The sequence below is a fragment of the Branchiostoma lanceolatum genome, chromosome 2, assembly GCF_035083965.1.
Source record: "Branchiostoma lanceolatum isolate klBraLanc5 chromosome 2, klBraLanc5.hap2, whole genome shotgun sequence".
In the NCBI taxonomy this organism is placed as follows: Eukaryota; Metazoa; Chordata; class Leptocardii; order Amphioxiformes; family Branchiostomatidae; genus Branchiostoma; species Branchiostoma lanceolatum.
The window spans coordinates 35,387,063-35,408,619 of NC_089723.1; the positions used below are offsets into that span (position 1 = coordinate 35,387,063).

Sequence of the window (21,557 nt, forward strand, 5' to 3'; positions counted from 1 at the left end):
TTGAGACTAAATTTGCATAGCTAATGAGGAAAATCTATATTTGCAATGTTTTCCATTATAAGACTCAAATACATGTAACATATGTAGTTTATGGAAAGTGGAGCATTAACAGATACCAATTATGCAAAAAAATTCCTACTTAACATAATTAATGCAAAAACACCATAATTCATCTAATTTGAAACTTATAGGGCTGTCAATATTGCAACATGTGTAAGTAAGATAAAGGTGTTTATGATGAAGCATATATTATGTAAATTTGTGAGTCATTTGCATAAATAGAATTGTTCACGGAGATATGAGGTCTCCGAACTCTTCTTCGACCTGAAAGACAGAGAACACACAGCGATATATTAATTGCCACTGCCAGTTATGGACGCCATGGCCTCGAAAAGTTCTCTCGCCAACCTCCGCGAATAGCCGGTCAAATGCATAACTTACAGATATTTCAATCGTTAACTGCTTGCGCTATCAACTTCGACACAACTTCTGACTTTGCAGTTTTTCAAGGGAAAGACTTATAACCAGTTTGCTACTGCTATTGTTGTTGTTGTCTTTGTTTAAAGCCTATTATATCGCTAGACTTGATCTCTTGGTGCTGGATTACGCTTTGTTCAGTTACGAGTCTATTGTCTAGGATATATGATTTAACTATTGGCAACTTGGTCTTGCGTGTTGCTGGAAGGGTTAAACCGTTTCTAGGAGAGCGCATCTAGTCTGTGCGTACTCTCGACGTACCGGGAGAGGGCTATTAGTAAGTACATCTGCTTGTTGATTGTCTCAGGAAGGTCTTCTCTCATCCCGGCTAGAGTGATGATATCCGTGTCTCTGCTTCCCTCTGTAATGTTGTATGTCTCGTTTAAGCTCTCAGCTTCTAGCAGACTATGTAGAGTCAGTTGTCCGTTATGTGCATACACTGGACCCTTGTCGGACTTTGGACCCTCGTAGGACCAAGGAGCTCCTTGGTCGGACTTTGGACCCTTGTCGGACTTTGGCCTCCTTCCGTTACTCTATTCGGTGAACTTTTGAACTCTCCGTGGTCGTGACGAGATAAGACGACAGTCACTGACCAGTCTCTAGCGCAACCATAGACCTGAAACTAGGACAACAACAAGTTACAATACAGTACTTGAGGCCAGTATAGCATGCGGTATGCCTTGTGATAGAAAAATGATCTTGTGCAGCTTTTACCGATGTGCCATGCTGCATATTGGCCGGATACAATGCAGGTAGGTAACGTTTTTGTCTCAGTGATCCTCAATTTGCAACGTTAATTATAACAGTTAGGTAAAACATAATACTCTGCCCGTCTGTTATTTCTGATATTGTGGCGTCTTGGTCAGTGGCAGGTTGTTTGGCTCAGAACCCAGAGGATCCCAGAGGTCCTGGGTTTAAATCAGGGGTTCCATTGATTTGTCCCGTTGACGTTGTGTCCTCACTTTACTCAGGTGGCAATGAGTACCTAGCTTCAGTTCGGGCCGTCCCTTGGATAGAACGTTAAATGGAGGTCCCGTGTTTGAGGAGAGCCACACCTCGAGCATGTCAAAGAACCCGCTACACTTATCGAAAAGAGTAGGGGTCCTTCCCGGTGTGAGTGGATCAAACCTAACAGTTTGGTCCGGGATGACATCTTGAAAATGTGATAGTGAATTAGTCACCTATTATGGGCTAGCCTAATGATATAGTATTGTGTGCAGTCTGCAAGAATTCTAGGAATTGTACTGGAATGTGTCCACAGGACGATAACTCAAGAATGCCGAGACGGATTATCTTCATATTCAGTAGGTGGGTAGGTCTTTGTTCGACCTCCAAATGGTAAGATTTTGGGCCCCCTATGGCACTGCAACGAAACTTCCGGTTTTTATATCTTGTGTTCTGAACAATCTATGGTAATGTTTTTTTAAAGAAAACTGAGCAGCCAGGTTCAACTTCTGGTGACACCAGCCAAAGCCCTGGTTGACGACAAGGTGGACATCACCGTGGAGAGACTGGCTCCCAGACAACCGGTCACCTTACATGCACGGCTGGTGGAGGGGACCGCCCGCTTCCAGTCATACGCACACTACAGGGCTGATGACACGGGAAGGGTTGTCATGGCCAAACAACCTTCACTGGGAGGGCTGTATAAAGGTATATTCTTCAATGTCTTATATGATGATGATCCACTGTATTCTGCGGCTCGGAGGTTGTGGAAACAGCCTCTGGCTGTATTCAGTCTTTCTTCATTTCTTTCCACTGTGTCTTCTTTTCTGCGAGCAGTCGTAGCTCTCTTAGTTTCTTTGCTTATATATCTGTGTTTCTTTGTCTTTGTTTCTTTGTCTTTGCTTATATATCTGTGTTTTTTGTCTTATATATCTGTACATATTTGTAGCCTGGGGAAGGGACTACCACTTCCAGTCATATTCTCACTCCAGGGGTGATGACAAGAGGAGGGTTGTCGTGGCCTAGTAACATTCGTTGGGAGTGTCGTATTCAGGTATATTTGCTTTTTCAAGTAGCGTAGTGGTATAGTGCAGTGCGGTTTCGCTGCAATGACTCTCATATTAGGCAAACACATACATGTACACTCTACTCTACTGGGTCACCACTGCCTCTTCTCAATAAGTGTGTTACGTTGGGGCCGCCGGCTTTACGCCACATCGGAAATGACGTCAATGTCACTCGGTTTGATCCAGAACGAACTGATGGATTAGGTACCCCAGTCCAATATTTGGTAAATTGGTACATCGATCCATGGATTTGTTTAAATCATGGATCAAAGATATTCTAAAAAGTTTTTTTTTGATGTGCAGGTGTTGATCAGATGGGTCTGTTCTGGAGCATGCAACTCTCACCTGGTCAGAAACCTGGACTCCGTCTCAAGAAGAAAGACGTCTCGACACCGTTCCTGGTAGACATAAGGGTGCACGACGGACACTTAGACGTGATGGGAGAAGAGAATCTGCCCTGGCTCGCGACCAAGACTGTAGAGAGATGGTACATGGGGGGCGGAGTGAAGAGGATACAGGTGAAAGAAGGGCGTGTCCGAGGAACTTTATTCTTACCTCCAGGTGAGTTGATGTGTCCTGCTCTGCTTTCTGTTTCAGCTTTCTAAATGTAAAGTGAAGCATGTTAGTCAGTTGTGCAATGCGGATTTCACTTTGCTACGGCTCGCATATTTGCCAAGTCAACCCTACTCATCTCGGTAAGTGTGCCGGGTTCATTTACATGCAGTGGTTTGATGCTTTAAGCTTACGCCTGAAGCCCCCTCATACAAGGGGCCGCTGGATTTATGTCACCATCCAAAATGATAAAAGCAATTTCTTACAAGATGTCCGAACTTGGGCCAACCCTAGGATCGAACTCCGGCCCACGGAATTTGATCCAGATGGCCAAGCAGCGGAGTAATGTACATTAAGAAACACAAACATGGGATTTTGAGCAACTGTGCAAGAGATTATAGATTTCAATGGGACAATCTGTGTCGTAGTCAATCTACTAACCGCGTTTTTAGTTTCTCATGCATCTATTATAATTGCTAACACAGGTGACGGTCTGTTTGCCGGAGTTATAGACATCTATGGATCCGGTGGAGGCTTGCCTGAGTACCGCGCCGCTTTGCTCGCATCACGAGGTTTCGCTGCACTGGCTCTGGCGTATTTTGCTTATGACGACCTTCCGAAAGACATTGCTGACGTTGATCTTGATTATTTTGAGGTACACCCTCATTGATATTAAAAACAAAAGTACATGTATAAATAAACAACGGTACTGTCTAGGAGTATGACAAACTGTGCATAGACATGTACAAGTAAATAACTGAAAGATATAGAGAATTAACTGATGCACAGTTTCTTTATTTCAGTTGTTGATGAATTGAATTACGACTACTACAATAACTTAATATCAATGACTGCATTATAAGATAATACAGAGGATCTAACCAAGAACATTAATGTTGGTATAGGAAAAAAACGAGGGCACCCACAGTGACTAATGCAATGCTTAAACACTGTTTTGTTGACATTTGTCCCCTCTGACATTCGACGACGGGGGGGGGGGGGACCATCCTGAGTCAACATTAATTCTGACATTCACAAAGATATTGGTTCATACATTTTGACACAGGAAGCAGCAGACTGGTTGTTGAGCCTTCCATATGTCCGTAGCCGTGGCGTGGGTGTTTTAGGCACTTCCCAAGGAGGATATTTAGCTTTATGCATGGCAGCATACATGGACAAGGTATATAAATTCTTTGTTATGTTGCTGTTTCCCAAAAATACAGGTGTATCAATCTGGTATTTGAATTTTTGACAGCGGTACACGCGAGGCGTATTCGAATTATTCAATGGCAGCCCGTGCCACACGACTCCAAAACTAGTACGTGCGATACTTAAGGGTTAATTAACGTTATTATCATATAGCTTATCCAAACTGACGCATATATGAGTAGACAATTTCTGTTTGACGCATAGATCCCTTATACTATTAAGAATGCATTTTAGAATTCACATTTGTCCTTTTTTAACAGAAGATGATGAAGAATATGTACAACTGTTGCCTGATTTATTTATTTCAACCACACAGGATAGGAGGGTCGGTTTCAGGTCAGTCAGAAAATGTTATCATTGAAGAATCTCCCTGCAATATGACCTCAGGTAACCTGAATTGAACACAGGTTCTTTGGCCAGCAGGAAATGGAACGCGCGGAACCTTAGATAGAACGTGGTTTCTTTGGCCAACAGCAAATGGAACACGCGGAACATTTTTGGGAATTTTAAATTGTTTTCCCTTTTTCATGTATTCTAAGGAGATATTTAGGAATTCTAAGACAATAAAGATTTTTTAAACAAGGTTAAGAAAAAGATTCATCAAATAGATACCCCCTCTACAAAATGCAACGGTTATAAATACTTTTTAAACAAGGTTAAGAAAAAGATTCATCAAAAAGATACCCCCTCTACAAAATGGAACGGTTGTGTTCTGACATGACGTCAATAAGTGGTGTGTTATGGCGTGATAACAGACCACTTATTGTGGGCAATGGAGGCTTCTGATTGGTCGACGCCATCTACCTATGTGATAATGTAAAATAATGGACTGGTCCGGAATACCCGATATAAAGAATAGAACACGGTGTATTCCATATCGCCCGAGGTGCCGGCAGTCAATAGTAAACACAAAAGTTCTGTTATAAACCCCCAAAAAGTAATGTTTTCATATTTTTTCAGTGCAAATTTCATGATCTAAGGAATGTTTAAGATGGTTTAAAACACAAATGAAAGTATAAGCGAGAGATTTTTTTTCAAGTCCGGACTTGTTTCCAGACGTTTAGGTTTTTTTGGACTTGAACTGGTCCGGGGTTTAGATACACAGCACTCATCATGAGACATCACTTTTGCACAGATTGGAGCTGTCGCAGCTATTGGATCTCCCACTGCGGTGGTCGGTGCTCCGCTGCCTTACAAGGACAAAGCCTTCCCTTGTATACAGTAAGCTCATTCACACTCTTCTTGCATGACATTCAGTGAGGGAGAGAACAAACTATGAATTAACGCAATTAGGCTTCAGGGAAAAAGGTGTTTCAGGTTATCCAATCGACCTAAGCAAAAATCTACCGACCCTTAAGCTTTTTTTTTCGTCGACCGCTAGTACTAGGGACATAAAGTCTTCGAGTTGTACATCTGAGTGTTCAGTTTATTGATATACTTGACAATATGCATGTAGAATATCGATCTGTATGATTGCAATATGATCTTGAAGTGTCCTGATGCATTCCAGTTGTTTTATTTATCGCCCATATTTAAGTAGTCGGACTGTAAAAATAACCGTTAAGACAACATTTGCCCCCCCCCCCGACCTTTAAGTCATCTATTTTACCTTTGCAACCACTAGAGTTGGTTGGAAGCTACACTTGTAGCTATATATGAAGCCATGCTGTCTTTGAAAAATTCTGTTTCAATCTTATCCTCGTTGGGCTATTGTTACACTGTATGCGCAGTTTCATCATCATTGATTCAACTGTTCTTGTCACTTTTCACCATTTGCAGATGGATACCCGATCAATTTGAAGTCACCAAAGAGGGTTTTATAAACCTTGTAAATGGATTGGAGGACGCAACCAAAGGAAATGGTCTGAAAGCCTGCATTCAGGTTAGAACATTTCTTACCTTCCAACAGTTTCCGATATGATATACCAAACATAACCCTAATCTCGAAAATTTGTCAGCTTAGACAAGATCTTAAACGCCCAGTGAGTGAAAGCTTGAATGATGTATTCATGAGTTTTACTTTAGTCCATGTTGATTTGATCAATGGATGACATCCGCGCGCGCATCAATTTTCATCCGTTTCCAAAAAAAAAGTTTTCAACCATACTGTAAATCGTAGACAGCAGCTGCAAAATGATCAAATATATACCACGAAATACAAAAAAGATATTTGAAACTATACTAATGTCGTAGAATGCCAAAATCTATTCCAAACTCAAAAAAGAGGATGAGAAGAAAATGAAAATGAAGAATCTACAATTCGCTATACCTTACTCTTGTGTGTTAGCGTTTTGTTCAACCTTCCTGACCACTTAGATTTTCATGGTGAATGCAACATTTCTTTTTGCCAGACTTTGTTTATTAGCACGCTTGCATCAGTTTTGGGGTTCCAAATGGATGTCATCCATTTAATCGAATCAATGTGGCCTTATCAGGATAGGAACAATATAGGAAGTCAAAATAGGAAGTAGTCCGACAGAGTAGAATCTTCACAGCTTCAGAACAAATCATAGGAGCAGCAAATTGAGATGACTGGCATGAATTAGCATCGCGGCATGTGTTCAGGATGGAGGGACGGGTACTGGAGATCTAGACAGCTCTGGGTTTGATAACACTACTGCCATTACCTATGAACACTCTATCATTAAGGAATTTGGGGATCCTGTTGAATGTTTCCAGGTGGAGAAGGCTCATTGCCCCATCATGTTTGTGGCAGGGGAAGATGACCTCAATGTCCAGGCAGTACCCTTCGCAAATCAGGTAGGCTATGGCGTGGTTCTACCAAAATAGATTTAGCATTATTCAATCATCATGAACATAGATGTTTGTACAATAATACAAAGTTATTGAAAATCAAATCTTACAAGTCATATTCTTCCAGTTCTTGATTCATGCCTCCAGGTATTACTTAATAGATGAATATTGTCACCGTGAACAAGGCACCTGGTTTGAAACCTGGGACCACGGCTTCTTCTGAGAGGCAAACAAAACAAACGACAGGCCTGGTCCAAGTAAATAATGAATTTCAGATAATTGACACATCTGTAGCATTCCCTCTGTGCAAGCCAGTTCACAGTAGTATGCATTCTAGCCTTGTCCATTCTTTAGACTTACGGTAATATCTATATGGCAAGGGCCTTCAACTCTGACATTTATACCCACAAAGCATCACAGTGCACATGTGCATTTCCAACTGTGGATTGGCTTATTGGAACTGCACAACCCTCTCCTTTTGAACCGTTAACGTTGCTCTCCACATGCAGGCTATTGCTAGAATGAACGCTCACGAGAAGACTAACTACACCTTGCTGCAGTACCCAAGATCAGGACATCTGATAGAACCACCATACACGCCACACTGTAGCCTGTTCTACCATAACGTTTATGGTGAGTGCAGTTAATGTTGCTGCTTAAAAAATATGGCTGAGTCTCAGTGTCAATCAATTTGACCTCCACTGCCACTGCAACGTTTGACCTTTATTGATTTTGACCTTGAAATGGCTAAGACACTGAGTTATGGACGTTTTTGTTTTGACATCAGATTTTATTTGTTCTACTGAATGTCGTCCACTCTTGTCTCCACCTGACTGAATGAAGCATGTATTGTCCTGTATATGCTGGTCCTCTGGAAATCAACTTTTATATATTGAAGGGGCAACCCAGCTGTCTTCAGATGATATAAATACATAGATTAAGAAATCATGACTCATGAAGAAGGGGAATTTGACTTCTTTGGAAGTTATATGCACACTACTTTAAAGTCCTTTTGTGAAATTGTTCATGCACAGTACGTGATAAATTTTGTCACTTTTAGTAAGAAATCTAATGCATCAGGTGGAGCCATTATTTTTGTGGAAGTAGAAATTGCGGTGACAATGATTCCTTGTTTTGAATGACATGTATCAAATATCAATTTTGCATTTTCTAGACACGTGCATACTCATGGGTGGGGAGCCTAAAAGCCATGCCGCAGCCCAAGAGGACTCCTGGCACAAGATTTTGGATTTGTTCAGGAAACACTTAGATACAACGCGTGCATAAAAATAGGTCTAACGGTGCACACACTTTTTTTAGAATAATTTACATGAACTGCCTTTGTATTATAATGTAACGCCTTGTAATGTCCATGTTGTAAAAAAGGAATGCCTTTGAGCACATGAATTATACAATGTATACTAACATCTAACTTTGTAAACGATAAGAATCATGTAAAAGAATACAATGGAGCTCAGTAGAATTTTGCTGAAGGCTTTTTGATGCGTTTAGGAGTAATGGTTACTTTAAGTTAATACTGTGAAGTTACTGAAGTAGTATGCATCTTTCACCCCCTAGAATTGTTACCTATTGGAAAATAACACCCCATACTGGAGTTTTGGTAAACAAAACATCAAGAAAAAAAAACAAGCTGGACGTACTGAGTAAATCCCATTTATTTTGTTGCAATTCCATGTCATTAAGAAAACAGCATAGCAGAAATTATCTGTAGAGTCACATAACTTATAAGCATCCCAAATCTAAGAGATAACCCTTACTGTGTACCAAATGTACTTCGGATAAATCAAAGACTGTTTAGACTTAAGAACCAGTTGTGTATACGTAAATGATACATTTAACTCAACATCTTGATTTATTTGCATCCTTGTATGTACGTTACTTCCACTTGCAAGTTTGTTTGTACATGTATGTATAGCTGTGGAAGACCTTATGAAAGTTGCTGTACTTTTGTTGTGTCAATAAAGATCAAAGGTAGCAACAACAAAAGATGATGACATGGCTATTCTGGAGTGGATAACAATGAGATTTGATTTTCTTGTGTAAATCCACCATACACGTTGATTAGTTAGGCAGTAACGTTACATTAAAAAGCCATACAAAAAGTAAATTGCATTGATAGTTGCATCTTCCATATTCTTTTACAAATATATAACGTAGCATATTGTATCTATGTTGCCTTGCTTACCATACCAGTTACCTGCATCTTTTTTTGCTGCTTTTGTCTAATGATAAAGTAACTCCTTACATTCACAGAAAATAAAACTTGTGGAAAATGTGAAAAATCTAATACAATTTGCATTGAAGTTGTATTGCGTACAAGTAGAACCAAGGACATCATGATACATGTAATGTCCTTGGTGGAAGGTTATGAGTACTTAATCAACAAGAAATGGTGGATCTCATACCACCGTGTGATAAGTAGAGTTTTTGCAAATTTGTTGTTTTCTTGCAAGGTCCTCTCTGATTATTCTAATTTGCATGATTTACATCTAATAGTGTACAATGTACATCTCCGATTAAGCTGTCTGCATGCCCAATATCATGAAAAAGGCACAAAATGTACCTTTGCCACTTTTCAAGACCAATAGTAACACACATACCAACAAATATCATCACCCAAATGCATAGCTTCCTGAGTGTGCTTACCAATGTTGCTGAAACACAAGCAGACAGACTCAGGGGGCACACCAAAGACAAAACGTCCTCAAACATCTCTAAAACAGCATTATCAATAACAGGACTTTGGAGACAGGGAATGACATGACCTTTGACACCTGGGACATTCAATCTTATACTAGTATCCTGTTAGTGTTAGATAGTCTTTGACCTTAAATTGCCCTTCACTTCCAAGTACAATGTATATTGCATTGATGGTTGCATCTTCCACGCCGTATACTTTTTGAATGCATAACATATTGGATTAATGTTGCATTGCTCACCAAAATCTCTTGTTTAATGCTTGCCTTTGTCTAAAATGCAAATGTTATAACTGAGCCACAATTGCACACACGGGAAATAAAACTTCACGTGAAAAAGACACTGTTCTAGAGGACGTAACTATCTTCCTCTAGAACTTGCATTGCAGTTATATTGCATAGAAATAGAACCATTGCATTGGTTGCGTTGCATTGCATACCTGTAGAGCAAAGGGTGTTTTCGTCGTATCTTTCGTGATCAACAAGATAACGTTATAACTCCGTGAAACATTTAGAACTTTTGTAGATTGTTTGATTACAAGTTCACTGCTGATTATTACTGATTGTTGATGACGTTGATGACGTCCTAATTGTACATAATCTATATATGGTGGTGGTTACCTTTGATTTAACCAGCTCGAACAGTTTCACATGAGGTCTTTACGCAGAATCCTGAACATCTCTTGGCAGGATAGGGTCACCAACCAGCAGGTACTAGACTTGGCCCAATGTACACGTGTTGAATCTATGCTGCTAAAGTCCCAACTCCGCTGGACTGGCCATGTTGTTAGAATGCCCGACAACCGTATCCCCAGACAGCTTATGTATGGGGAGTTGAAGTTGGGCTCCCGGCACGTGCTCTCGGAAAAGAGGAAGACCCAAGCTCATGTATAAGGACACACTCAAGAGTAACCTAAAATGGTGCGGCATTAAGCCTCCCCAACTGGAGTCATCGGCGAGTGACAGAACAGCCTGGAGGGCACTTATATTCCGAGCTACAACAAACTTTGAACAAGAAAGGAGGCAGCGCCTTATTGCTGCAAGGACCAAACGCCATAGGGCAGCAGAGACAGCAGTCCTGACGACCGACCACCAATGTGCGAAGTGCGGACGGCTGTGTGCCTCAAGTGTTGGTCTGAGAAGCCACATGAGGTCACATCCTGCGTGAGAGACACACTGACAGTCATCTTCGACTCGAAGGACTACCAAGACCTTTGATTTAACCTACATATGTCACAAGCGGTGTATTTACCACTGAGAAATAATAGCACTTTCCAAATATCTGGTCACTTGGGTAATTGGTTTCTAGTGATGTTGACTGCATCTGATTGCAGACATGAGATATCATTCCCTCTGGAGTCATCCTACAAGAAACGCCCACAATTTCTGTAGCTTGAAATGATGCGTAACATCTCTAGCATTAGCATCTGCATAGTTAAGAGTTGAATTACGTGTTTTTCTAATACGGGAAATCAACATAGTTTGCCAAGTCGACTTACGGAAAAGGGGCATGCCAGAGCTCTGCCTCCGTTGAAACACCCATTTCTGGGTTCGCCGTCAGATTTGATTGGCTTTCAGTGGTACCCTTGTTTTTCTGTCTATTTTCCTCCTTCAAATGGTCGAGCCAGACTCTCATACTAACGGTCATCAGTGGGTTTTCGTTTCTAGCCTCTAATTCTACACCCTTTTCGATGTTGCGGTTGTTCTCCCTTGACTTTACCGCCCCTTGCGGACCCAAACAGGACAGCATGACGGGAAGGAAGATGATACCGTGCGCGAGACCAAACACGATGACCAAGAACATCGTTTTGAAAAAGGTACGAAAGCCGTACGAGGGAGCCGTGCTCAGCGCGGCTATACCCAGGATGGTCGACAACGACCCCTGGAGAATCGGCACGCCCAGACTGTAGAGCGCATGCACAGCTCTGGCGTCACGACCACTTTCTTCTGCAGTGACAAAGGAGTAGACGATGTGAGCCGAAAAATCGACGGAGAAGCCGATGCACATGATGATGTTAATCATGGAAACGCTGTCTAGATTGACGGCCCAGAGCGTCATGAAGCCGAGTACCCCGGTACAGATGGACGCAATGGTGAGAGTGACCCAGACGGCGTTGATTGGATGGGGCATGAGGAAGAGAGACACGACCAACATGGCAGCCGTGGCGATACCCAAGTTTTGCAAGGTGTTGGGTAGAATGGCGGTGTACTGATCGTAGTAAACGAACGCCGGATGGTAAACAATCGCTTCAACAGACGACTCGGAAGCCAAATCTCTCATCTTTAGCATCATGTTTTTCTCCCTTATAGTCCCGTCAATCTGCTTCGTCTGAACGAAAAACCGACTGGCTATGATTTCTGTGCCTAGTTCGTTGAACTCTATGTCTTGGGCATATCTGGTGAATTCAGATCTCTCAAGAAAACGGTCTCTGAGGCACCGTATGAAGGACGTTTTGTCAGCTGGATTCAGCTGTTGCGAAGGCGGTAGTAGGGGATTGGAGCATATCAGGTCTGTATACGCTAAGAAATCACGTAGCCACGACTCAGACTCGTTCTTGCCGTACGTGAACGCGGTGTCCTCAAACCCCGCTAACATGTTCTCCACTCGATCCTGCACGTCAGGGTCCCAATAGTCTAGTTCTTCTGTTACGACCACAGCGACCCTGATGTCGTACTCGCTGAAGTAGCGGTCGTCCTGCTCGAGGAAGCGGGCAACGTACGAGGCGTCGCCCGCCAGCTTACTGAGCTGGACCCCCTCCCTCAACTGGACGCACCCCCAAATCGCGACGCCCAGGTACCCGAGAAACACGACCATGACTACGACTTTGACCCACACGTTCGTCACGAAAGGTCCGTAGCACCTTTTGAAGAATAACATAATGAGGTGGTCATTGTGATCTTTGCCGCCCTGTTGGACTACCGCCTGTGCATCCCCCCTGCAGCAAGATTGCTGGCAACAACCCGACTGGTCGCACTGCGCGAAAGGGGTCCATTTCCGGACAAATCCGATATTGACACATCACTGGGCATGTTACATATTCGGACCGTTTCCAAGTACTCAAATCGATACCTAACATATTCGGAAATATTTTGAATCAAGAAATATTTCCTAGCAAATTCGGATAAATACAACTTTTTATTTTTCCGGATACAGTTCATGGTCGTATCGTAACTCCGGATACGTGTTTCTGTATGAATACGGATATATTTGTTGTTAAGATACTTCGGCAATCCATGTTGTATTCTGACTCTGCCGTGACAGGTAAGATATCCGGGAATGTATTGACTCCGAAAATGTTGCTATTCATTTCCTGACAAATCCAAAGTTTGACACATCACTGGGCATGTCAAATATACGGACTATTTTCGAGTACTTATATTGACACCTGAAATATCCGGAAATATTGTGATTCAAGAAATTATTCCCAGCAAATCCGGACAAATATAGTTTTTTATTTATTTACCGGACTCTTTACAAGTTCGTATCATAACTCCGGATACGTATTTCGTTATGTATACAGAGAAATCTGTTGTCAAGCGCGAAAGCGGTCTATTTCTGGACAAAATCCGAACTTTGACACATAACTGGACATGCCAAGTATTCTGAACGTTTTCGGACATTTTGTCAATACACAACATTTACGGAAATATATTGAATCAGGAATTGTTTCGTTGCAGATCAAGCAAAATATGACTTAGGATATACCGTACATGGGAGTTTCATTACTCCAAATGTGTGTTTCTTTACATACACGAAGATATCTGTTGACTTTGTCATGACACATATCCGATAATATTTCGAATCCAAAACAATTGCTATCTTTATTAATGCAAAGCAAGTACTACCGATTATGTGCCATTTTAGTTTCTGCAGTCCAGGTTAAGGTATGCGTTTTACTGTACTTTCCCACATATCCGGGAATACATATGATGGCCCGCATCGTCAACCGATGAACGCGGCGACTATGATGATGATGATGATGATGATGATGATGTTCCGTTTACGCAATATATTTCGTTCTCTGTGATAAAATAAAAAAATCTGAATGTTGAACGTGCCGCGTATTCGGACAGTTTCCAAACAGGAATTTCGACACAGCATATCGGGAAATATTCCGATTCCGGAATTGTTCATTTTTGTGTCCAGGAAATATCTTGGTTTATCTTTTGTCCGTATACGAAGCATGTTTTCTGAAGGAGTTCCGGACTCCGAAAATGACAAGAATCAAAACAGTTGTCCGGAAATAAGTCCGGAAATGACAATCCACAGCAGAAGGGCATTGTGGGACACTTAGATTTCCGGACGTATTTGCGCGTATCATGACCAAGATACGGTCGGTACAATAATATATGTTGCCTCTAGGAGGAGCTTTTTGTCTCCGTGCTTGAAACTATCAAATCGATCAGCAAATACACAACTTCGGGTTTCTGGTAGTTCTTGAAATCTAAAAAAGAATTGCACGAGTGCATTAAGCCAAACAGTGACACACTTTGTGATCTTGTGCCAATCAAAGCAACTTAAGTTAGATTTCCATAACCGATTTATACATGCATGTGCACAATTGAAATACCTGCATCAATCTATTGCTAAAGCATGATATGAAGACAAGCGTGTGGCCTGCCATGGAAATGTATTCATATATATATATGGGCACCCTTCCAAAACCGTACTGGCTTGTCTGTCTTCTCAGTTGGGACATTGGTATGTGCACAATTACGATAAGATCTGGCCACCAGATGGTTTGGAAAATATGCCTGATTTCTGATTGGTCCGTTCATCTATGACGCATTCCTGGAATGTTAGCGCCAAACTTAACGGTTCCGGCAGAGTTGGAGAAAGAGCCGGGGTGAGCTGTTTCAGCGTGTGCCGGAGGTATCTGCCAGAGCCCGAGTCTCTTCTTTAACATCCTATTCTCAATACGATCTGACGGAATACACCGCGAGATTCGTCTTTTCTGAACCAACTTGCAAAGACGAGGAATGACCTGCATGTACTCGGGACCGAAGTGGATGGTACGAGGACAACGGGGTGCAGTGACCTCAGCGGAGCATGGACAAGCCGAGAACACGGTAACTGAACTTCCAATATCTACAATTGGAGACGGGTTAAACTAATACCTACATCAGAAATTAGTCATTTCTTACTCTAGTGTGTCAATTTGCAGCTAGGAGAGTTTCACAGAAATTGTTTTCAAGCAGCTCTTCCGTGAAGCACAACAGGCCACCCACATGTATCATAATAGAAAACATGTGTGTATACGGAATATCAGTAATCAACATTTTCCCGAATACTGTTAATGGTCATTTCTTTACTCCGAATATGTGTTTCCCTCTGTGTACGGAGATATCAGGGGTTGGAATACTACAGAAATCCATGCTGTAACATGACTACAGAGAAGAGTCAATATACCTGACAAATATTAGAAATTTTCGGAATATACCTATGCCGAATATATCAAGTCCAAGCAAAAACAACAATCCTTAGTTGTGTCGTATCGTGAAATATCAGTTCTCAGGAAAATGCTACGTGTTTGGTGACCTGATACTCATCATATTAAGGACTGTGACCTGGTTATGTGAGGATAATAAACATTATCTTGCTGCTGTCCTGTCGAGTTTAGTAACAAAAAGAATGTTGTGTTTCTAGCCACATCATTTGATAAGGGTTTTTATTTTTCAATTCTTTTTAGATTTTCTGTTCGACCTTAGGATCTGTTTTAACTTTAACATATCATACAGGAATGGTATTATAATCTGTTCAGTCTGTTGAAATTATCTTTGACAGTACCTTGAAATGATTTAGAAATTATTTTTATGCATATGCGATCCGAAAGAAAACAGTCTTTATTTCGTGACATTGTTTTGTTTTTGTTTTGGATACTGTACAGGGGCGTTTCGTAAGACCGATACGCGTTGTTGATATATCACAACAACCCATGTTTCAGCATTCTGACTATACATAGATATGCTAAATATATTGACTAAGAAACTGTTGCTACCCTATGCCCAGGCAAAAGCAGTACTCCTGATTCTTCCGTATACGTGCCACGTGCGTTTAAGTGGTTCAGATATGTGTTTTTCTCTATTTGCCCTTATATCCGGGAATACCAGTTTTCCGTATACAGTGTATGTAACATATTTCCTTCCCTATACGAGAAAGGTAGATTTCTAGGCAAATCTGAAGGTTACACATGTCGCGTATATCTGGACATTTCCAAACAAGAATTTCCACACAGCATTTTCGGAAATATTTCGACACAGGAATTGTTCATTTGCGTGTCCGGTTAATATCTTAGAATATCTGTTGTCCGTATATGTTACATATTTCCTCATGGTATTCCGGAATCTGCGTTCCTATTTCCGACACGTGTTTCTATGTACAAAGTCTCTCCAGCAATGCGTATAGTACCTGTACTGTCTGCCAATAAGTCCGATTTCTTTCCGTTTTCCTAATTTGTGTTTCATCCATATGTTTAAGTGTTTTTATTACTCAACTGATCGCAAAGTTCATTGACTTGGTTTGGGTTTGTCACGAGAAGTCTACAAAGATAAAGTTTCAGTTGGGCAGTATTTCAACGTTGTTGGAAACATAATTTACATTTCTTTATTGAGCCGACTTTGTTCACTTTACCTTTTGCTATCGTTATTTGACCATATGCATGATCCGACTGGAATTAGACAAGGCTAAACTTTAAGTAAACAGGTATCCGGTCAATGTTGTCTTTAGTGTTGTAGACCATCTTGTTTTTGATTCGATCAATGTTTATTTCGTTGTGTCATATCATTGGAGAGGGAGGGTGCGCATTTGATGTAGTAGGTCTCCACTCGTCTCCACATTTGATTTATTCTAGCCACGTTTATTTTTCAGCATCTTCCGCTGAGTATAACGGGGGGGTTATAAAGACAGTTCCAGTGCAGCAACATCTTTGCAGCAAAACAACCTGTGTGACTTCCGCACGCCTATCTTGGAATAATGATATGTCTGTTAACACCTACGTTTAAGAAGCAGTACTATTTGTATCAGAACATTTCTTTATGTGACACGGATAACATGTTAGACCTGGTGCCTAACAAAGTTAATCAATCCGTACCGTTGCGGGTGTGCCGTAAAACGCCCAGAATGAGTAGCATCATGTGAAAACACATTGTAAATGTTCATAAGTAAACTACAACGTGAATATCCCTATGCAAAATTTGTATGATTCATACTCTGATGTATTTATAGAGGTAACAAAAGAACCTCTAAATGTTATTATATAACTTCTGCATACATTCTATATTCATTGATTTACCGAGTAAGAGATTTGTATCATTGGTTTTCAATTACCCTCATTCAGAGTATTGACATTATATCACGTATAGTCTCTATTGATCTTATTTTTACTTTTAATTACTTGTACCTTGATTTCCAGGACTTATAACAGCAATGTTTTTGTACATATATTACCACAATTAAGACTGTTGAAGATTGTTCACTGTGTAGTAAGTTATATACCTACATTTGTATTTCCGCTGTTGTAGAACATCTACCGATAACCAAATCTATATGCCTAACTTGAATCTGAATCATCAGTAATCGTTACCATGAAACTGTTCAGATATAGGACTTACACAATTACAGAGTGATTTAAAATATTCTTGCTTTTCGTATTTTCTTTGCCATGTATCTAGCTAGTATGTTTAATCTCAGATATATAATTTCAGGAGCAAAACCATTCCGTATACATTGCGGACTCAGTGTTACGGATATTCTGGATGTCCGTTGCAGAACGACTCCGAATACGCTGCCAAAAAGTTGGACTATCCGGGTGATATCCGGAAACAAAACTGCAGCATATCCGGATACGGGTATGCGACGATGAAACATGTTCCCGTTTCCAGCTCCAGATATTAATCCGTATTCGCGTTCTCTCCGTTGAAAAAAAAACCCGCATACGTTACCGGAAAGTCAGAATATTCGGGTGATATCCGGAAACAAAACGGTAGCATATCCGGATCCGGATATGCACCAATGAAACATGTTCCCGTTTCCGGCTCCAGATACTAATCCGTATTCGCGGTCTCTCCGTTGATAAAAAAATCCGCATACGTTATTGGAAAGTCGGAATATTCGGCTGATATCCGGAAACAAAACTTTAACATATTCGGATCCGGATATGTTGCGATTAAATGTGTTCCCGTTTCCGGCTTTAGATATATATCCGTATTCGCGGTCTCTCCGTTGAAAAAACAATCCGCATACGTTACTGGAAATTCGGAATATTCGGCTGATATCCGGAAACAAAACTTTAACATATTCGGATCCGGATATGTTGCGATTAAATGTGTTCCCGTTTCCGGCTTCAGATATTTATCCGTATTCGCGGTCTCTCCGTTGATAAAAAAATTCGCATACGTTATTGGAAAGTCGGAATATTCGGCTAATATCCGGAAACAAAACTTTAACATTTTCGGATCCGGATATGTTGCGATTAAATGTGTTCCCGTTTCCGGCTTTAGATATTTATCCGTATTCGCGGTCTCTCCGTTGAAAAAAAATCCGCATACGTTACTGGAAAGTCGGAATATTCGGCTGGTATCCGGAAACAAAACTTTAACATATTCGGATCCGGATATATTGCGATTAAATGTGTTCCCGTTTCCGGCTCCAGATATTAATCCGTAAACTTAGGATATCGAGATCAAGAAACGTCTGAATATCGTCGGAAACGTAATATTGTCGGAAATATCCTATCATTGAAACGTCCGGAAATCGACCCTTTTCGCACAGTGTCGTCTTTCGACGGTACTGGGACCGCCATGCACGTTAGGAAATGTCGGTTCTGTTTCTCTCGGTACCCGTCATATATCATACACGCCCCAAAGAAATTAACCTGAAACAAGTACGCAAACACAATGGCTATCCCGCTTTACATACAGAACACGCGGACCCCCGGGAAGCTTGTGATGGCACCCACCGCGAAGGCCAAGGCGTTGGTCAGCGTGGTGATGGTGATGGACACTCCGGCCTCGGCGTAGGTGTTGGCCGACCTTTCCTGCACGCTGTCCCACGGGTTGGTCTTCCTCCACGCCGCTAGCAGGATGAACATGTTGTCCACGCCGACACCTGAGTGGGTGGAGAAAGGATGCATCTTAGTAACATGTAACCACGTTAGGCCATATGATCAGGGCACTCCACGGCCATCACTTAACAGAGACAGTGGGCGTCATAAACTTCCTGGCACGTTTGACCAATTGCTGACGTCACGCATCCGCAAAGACACGTGTCAATAAAGTCACGTGTCTGTACCTCTCGCTCGGAAGTGATTGGTCATTATTGGTCCTGAAGAAGGTGACAGTTGTCGTTGAAAATTTGATCCGCGTTTAACTTAGTGTTAGAAGAAAGTTTAACATTATACTATCATTACTACCAACACAGATAAGCTTCCATGAGTAACCACGTGATATTGTGCGAACATTGCTAACAATGAACTAAAGATCTAGAATATTCCGACCAACAGTCAACGGCAATGCTATGTAACGTTATATGTTACAGAGGTAGTTAACTGCTAGACTGGTATCCACACCTATTATATAGCTCCCAAATCTCCTCTCCTCACCTAATTGCGAAGAGGAGACTCGGGAGCTATAATAGGTTTGGATGCCAGGCTAGTTAATTGAGTTACAAAGTGGAAAGAATTGAAGAAAGACTGATTGCAGCTGCAAAGTGTCCAGACTACTGCGGCAGCAGAACAAAGTGGACTACTACTTCTCATGCGTCGGTCCCATTTTCAAAGCGGGGCCCGGCCGGGCAGCTTGTGGGAACGACAAATATGACATAAAAGAAAACAAAAGATACAGAGAACGTTAGATAATTAACCCTAACCATATATTGTACATTTTCTTGATATGCATTTTTCGTTTTCGCAAACAGCCCACCCGGGCCCCGGATTGGAAATGGGACAGAGGCATAATTGGGTGACAAGTGCTGCGTACTAACCTATGATTAGGAAAGGCATGGCGGCCACCAGGGTGTTAAACTTGATCCCACAGTAAAACATGAGGCCGATGGTCGCTAGGACAGCCATCCCTGCGCCCAGGACGCCCACCATCCCCAGGAAAGGCTTGCTGCGCACTGGGTCAATCATCAAGCAGGACAAGACGGCGAAGGCCATCAGAAAGCTGCCGGTGTAGGCAGACAGCGTGGGGACGGAGCTTATGGCCAGATCGGAGATCTCCGTCTCCAGGGAGCGGGACGTCGACCACGACACGTCGATGAACTCCGCGGAAAACGTCGCCATGTAGCTGAGGAACGCGCGCTCCCACGCCTCGCTCGACGCATCGTCCTCTTCGCGGGAAGGTAGATCAGTTTGAGAGCCGTCGCCCTCTCCACAGTGTTCGTCCCGTCACTGCACGAAATGGCCTCGTATCCCGGCGTATACGCACAGGGATTCCTCCGGAAATATTCCATATCCCGGTGCGGATTTGGCGTATCCGTTAGTTTTAACGGAAACGCTAAATCCGCACCGGGATATGGAATATTTCCGGAGGAATCCCTGTACGTATACGCCGGGACACGAGGCCATTTCGTGCAGTGCGTCTTCCAACGATACGCCGCCAAGAACGGCACCGCTGAAAATCCTGCCCTAGAGCGGGTATCCCACCGCAACGTTCGGCACCTGTGCCGCGATGAAATCCAAAAGGTCCAGGCCGGTTACAACGCACTCTGATTTCCATTTAGCACAGACGGAGGTAAAGTTTGACCCCCGATCTTCTGTCTCTATTTGCGCGATGTTTTTATGAAGATTAACAACCACATTCACAACTGACTCGTGTAGTACATTGCCGTCTGCTAGATCGCCACGACCTCTGACGATGATGGGCGGCATACCGCCCCGACGTGATCAAACGGGAGGGTAGAAAGTGTTCCGAATCGTTGATCGGGAAATGTTCCTGAACGTATGCCCTCTCAACCTTCCCCGCCCCATTGTCGGGAGTGTACAGTTTCTCGATAGAGTTCTCGTCGTCTACAAAATAGAGTCCTCCTCCGAGACCTCCTACCACAAGAAGGGAGACGAACAGAAATGCATATTGCATGTGGTTGCCTCGCTATCACCCGTCCGAACTTCTGGAAACCTTTGCTCATCCATTTTTCGAAAAAGCTACGTTCCATCATGGAGCTCCAGAATGGTTTGTCCAAAAGTTGGGCTCGTCAGATGTCTGAAATGCGATGGAGCAAACACACATAAAGACAATTGTTCGGAGTCCTCATACCCCCAGAGGACAGCCACACGTCTAGCATGTTAAAGATCCCAACACACATGTCGAGAAGATAGTCCTGACTGAATCAAACTTCCAGCAGCCCCTTCACTGGCAAGGCGGCTCAATGACTATGTGCCCCCGACCGTCGAGATTGGGCAACACAGGCGGAAACGTTCAGATTCGTTTCCTGGTAGGGAAACGTAATTCTAAACTTTGTGACATAGGTCGAGTGGGCATGTCCACAAAGCTTTATTGTAATGATTGCGTCGTGCTTGCCTGGTCGTGAGCAACATCGAACGTCACAGCTGTGAATAAATAAAACTTTGTGAAGCATTCCTGATCCTGGTCTATATTTGGCAGGAAGTCTTTGATGTATGATTTTGCGGTCTCGCATCCAATGTTTTATTACAGAGTGGTCTCTTTTTTTGTCACATTAAAACCGACAAAAGCACGAAAGAGATGATGACTACAAAAAGCGGACTCTTCTATCAATACCCAGCACATGGTGTCATTCAGCTGTGCATCCCCTTGGTTACGGTAATAACCAGAATACAAACGACCGAATGTTAAGACAACGTCTTATGTCCGGAATGTG

The 21,557-nt window shown here is 42.3% G+C and overlaps 1 protein-coding gene and 1 pseudogene across 1 annotated transcript; one reads left to right on the forward strand and one right to left on the reverse strand.

Moving 5' to 3' along the window:
- Window positions 1-1,145: 1,145 nt before the first annotated feature.
- Window positions 1,146-7,651, forward strand: LOC136427011 (acyl-coenzyme A thioesterase 2, mitochondrial-like). The gene is made up of 9 exons (XM_066415731.1): window positions 1,146-1,150; window positions 1,907-2,130; window positions 2,793-3,050; window positions 3,494-3,696; window positions 4,108-4,221; window positions 5,386-5,471; window positions 6,030-6,132; window positions 6,930-7,010; window positions 7,514-7,651. The coding sequence occupies exons 1-9, from the start codon at window positions 1,146-1,148 to the stop codon at window positions 7,649-7,651; spliced, it is 1,212 nt and encodes a 403-aa protein (XP_066271828.1).
- Window positions 7,652-11,174: 3,523 nt separating this feature from the next.
- On the reverse strand, window positions 11,175-20,797 carry LOC136427012 (patched domain-containing protein 3-like; annotated as a pseudogene).
- Between the last annotated feature and the right edge of the window lie 760 nt (window positions 20,798-21,557).

What these genes read in the sequence shown, in the direction of transcription:
- LOC136427011 (XM_066415731.1), top strand. An exon ending in TGGCAGCATACATGGACAAG is followed by an intron (nt 4,222 to 5,385) that starts GTATATAAATTC and finishes ACTTTTGCACAG; the next exon opens with ATTGGAGCTGTCGCAGCTAT. An exon ending in GTCTGAAAGCCTGCATTCAG is followed by an intron (nt 6,133 to 6,929) that starts GTTAGAACATTT and finishes GAATGTTTCCAG; the next exon opens with GTGGAGAAGGCTCATTGCCC.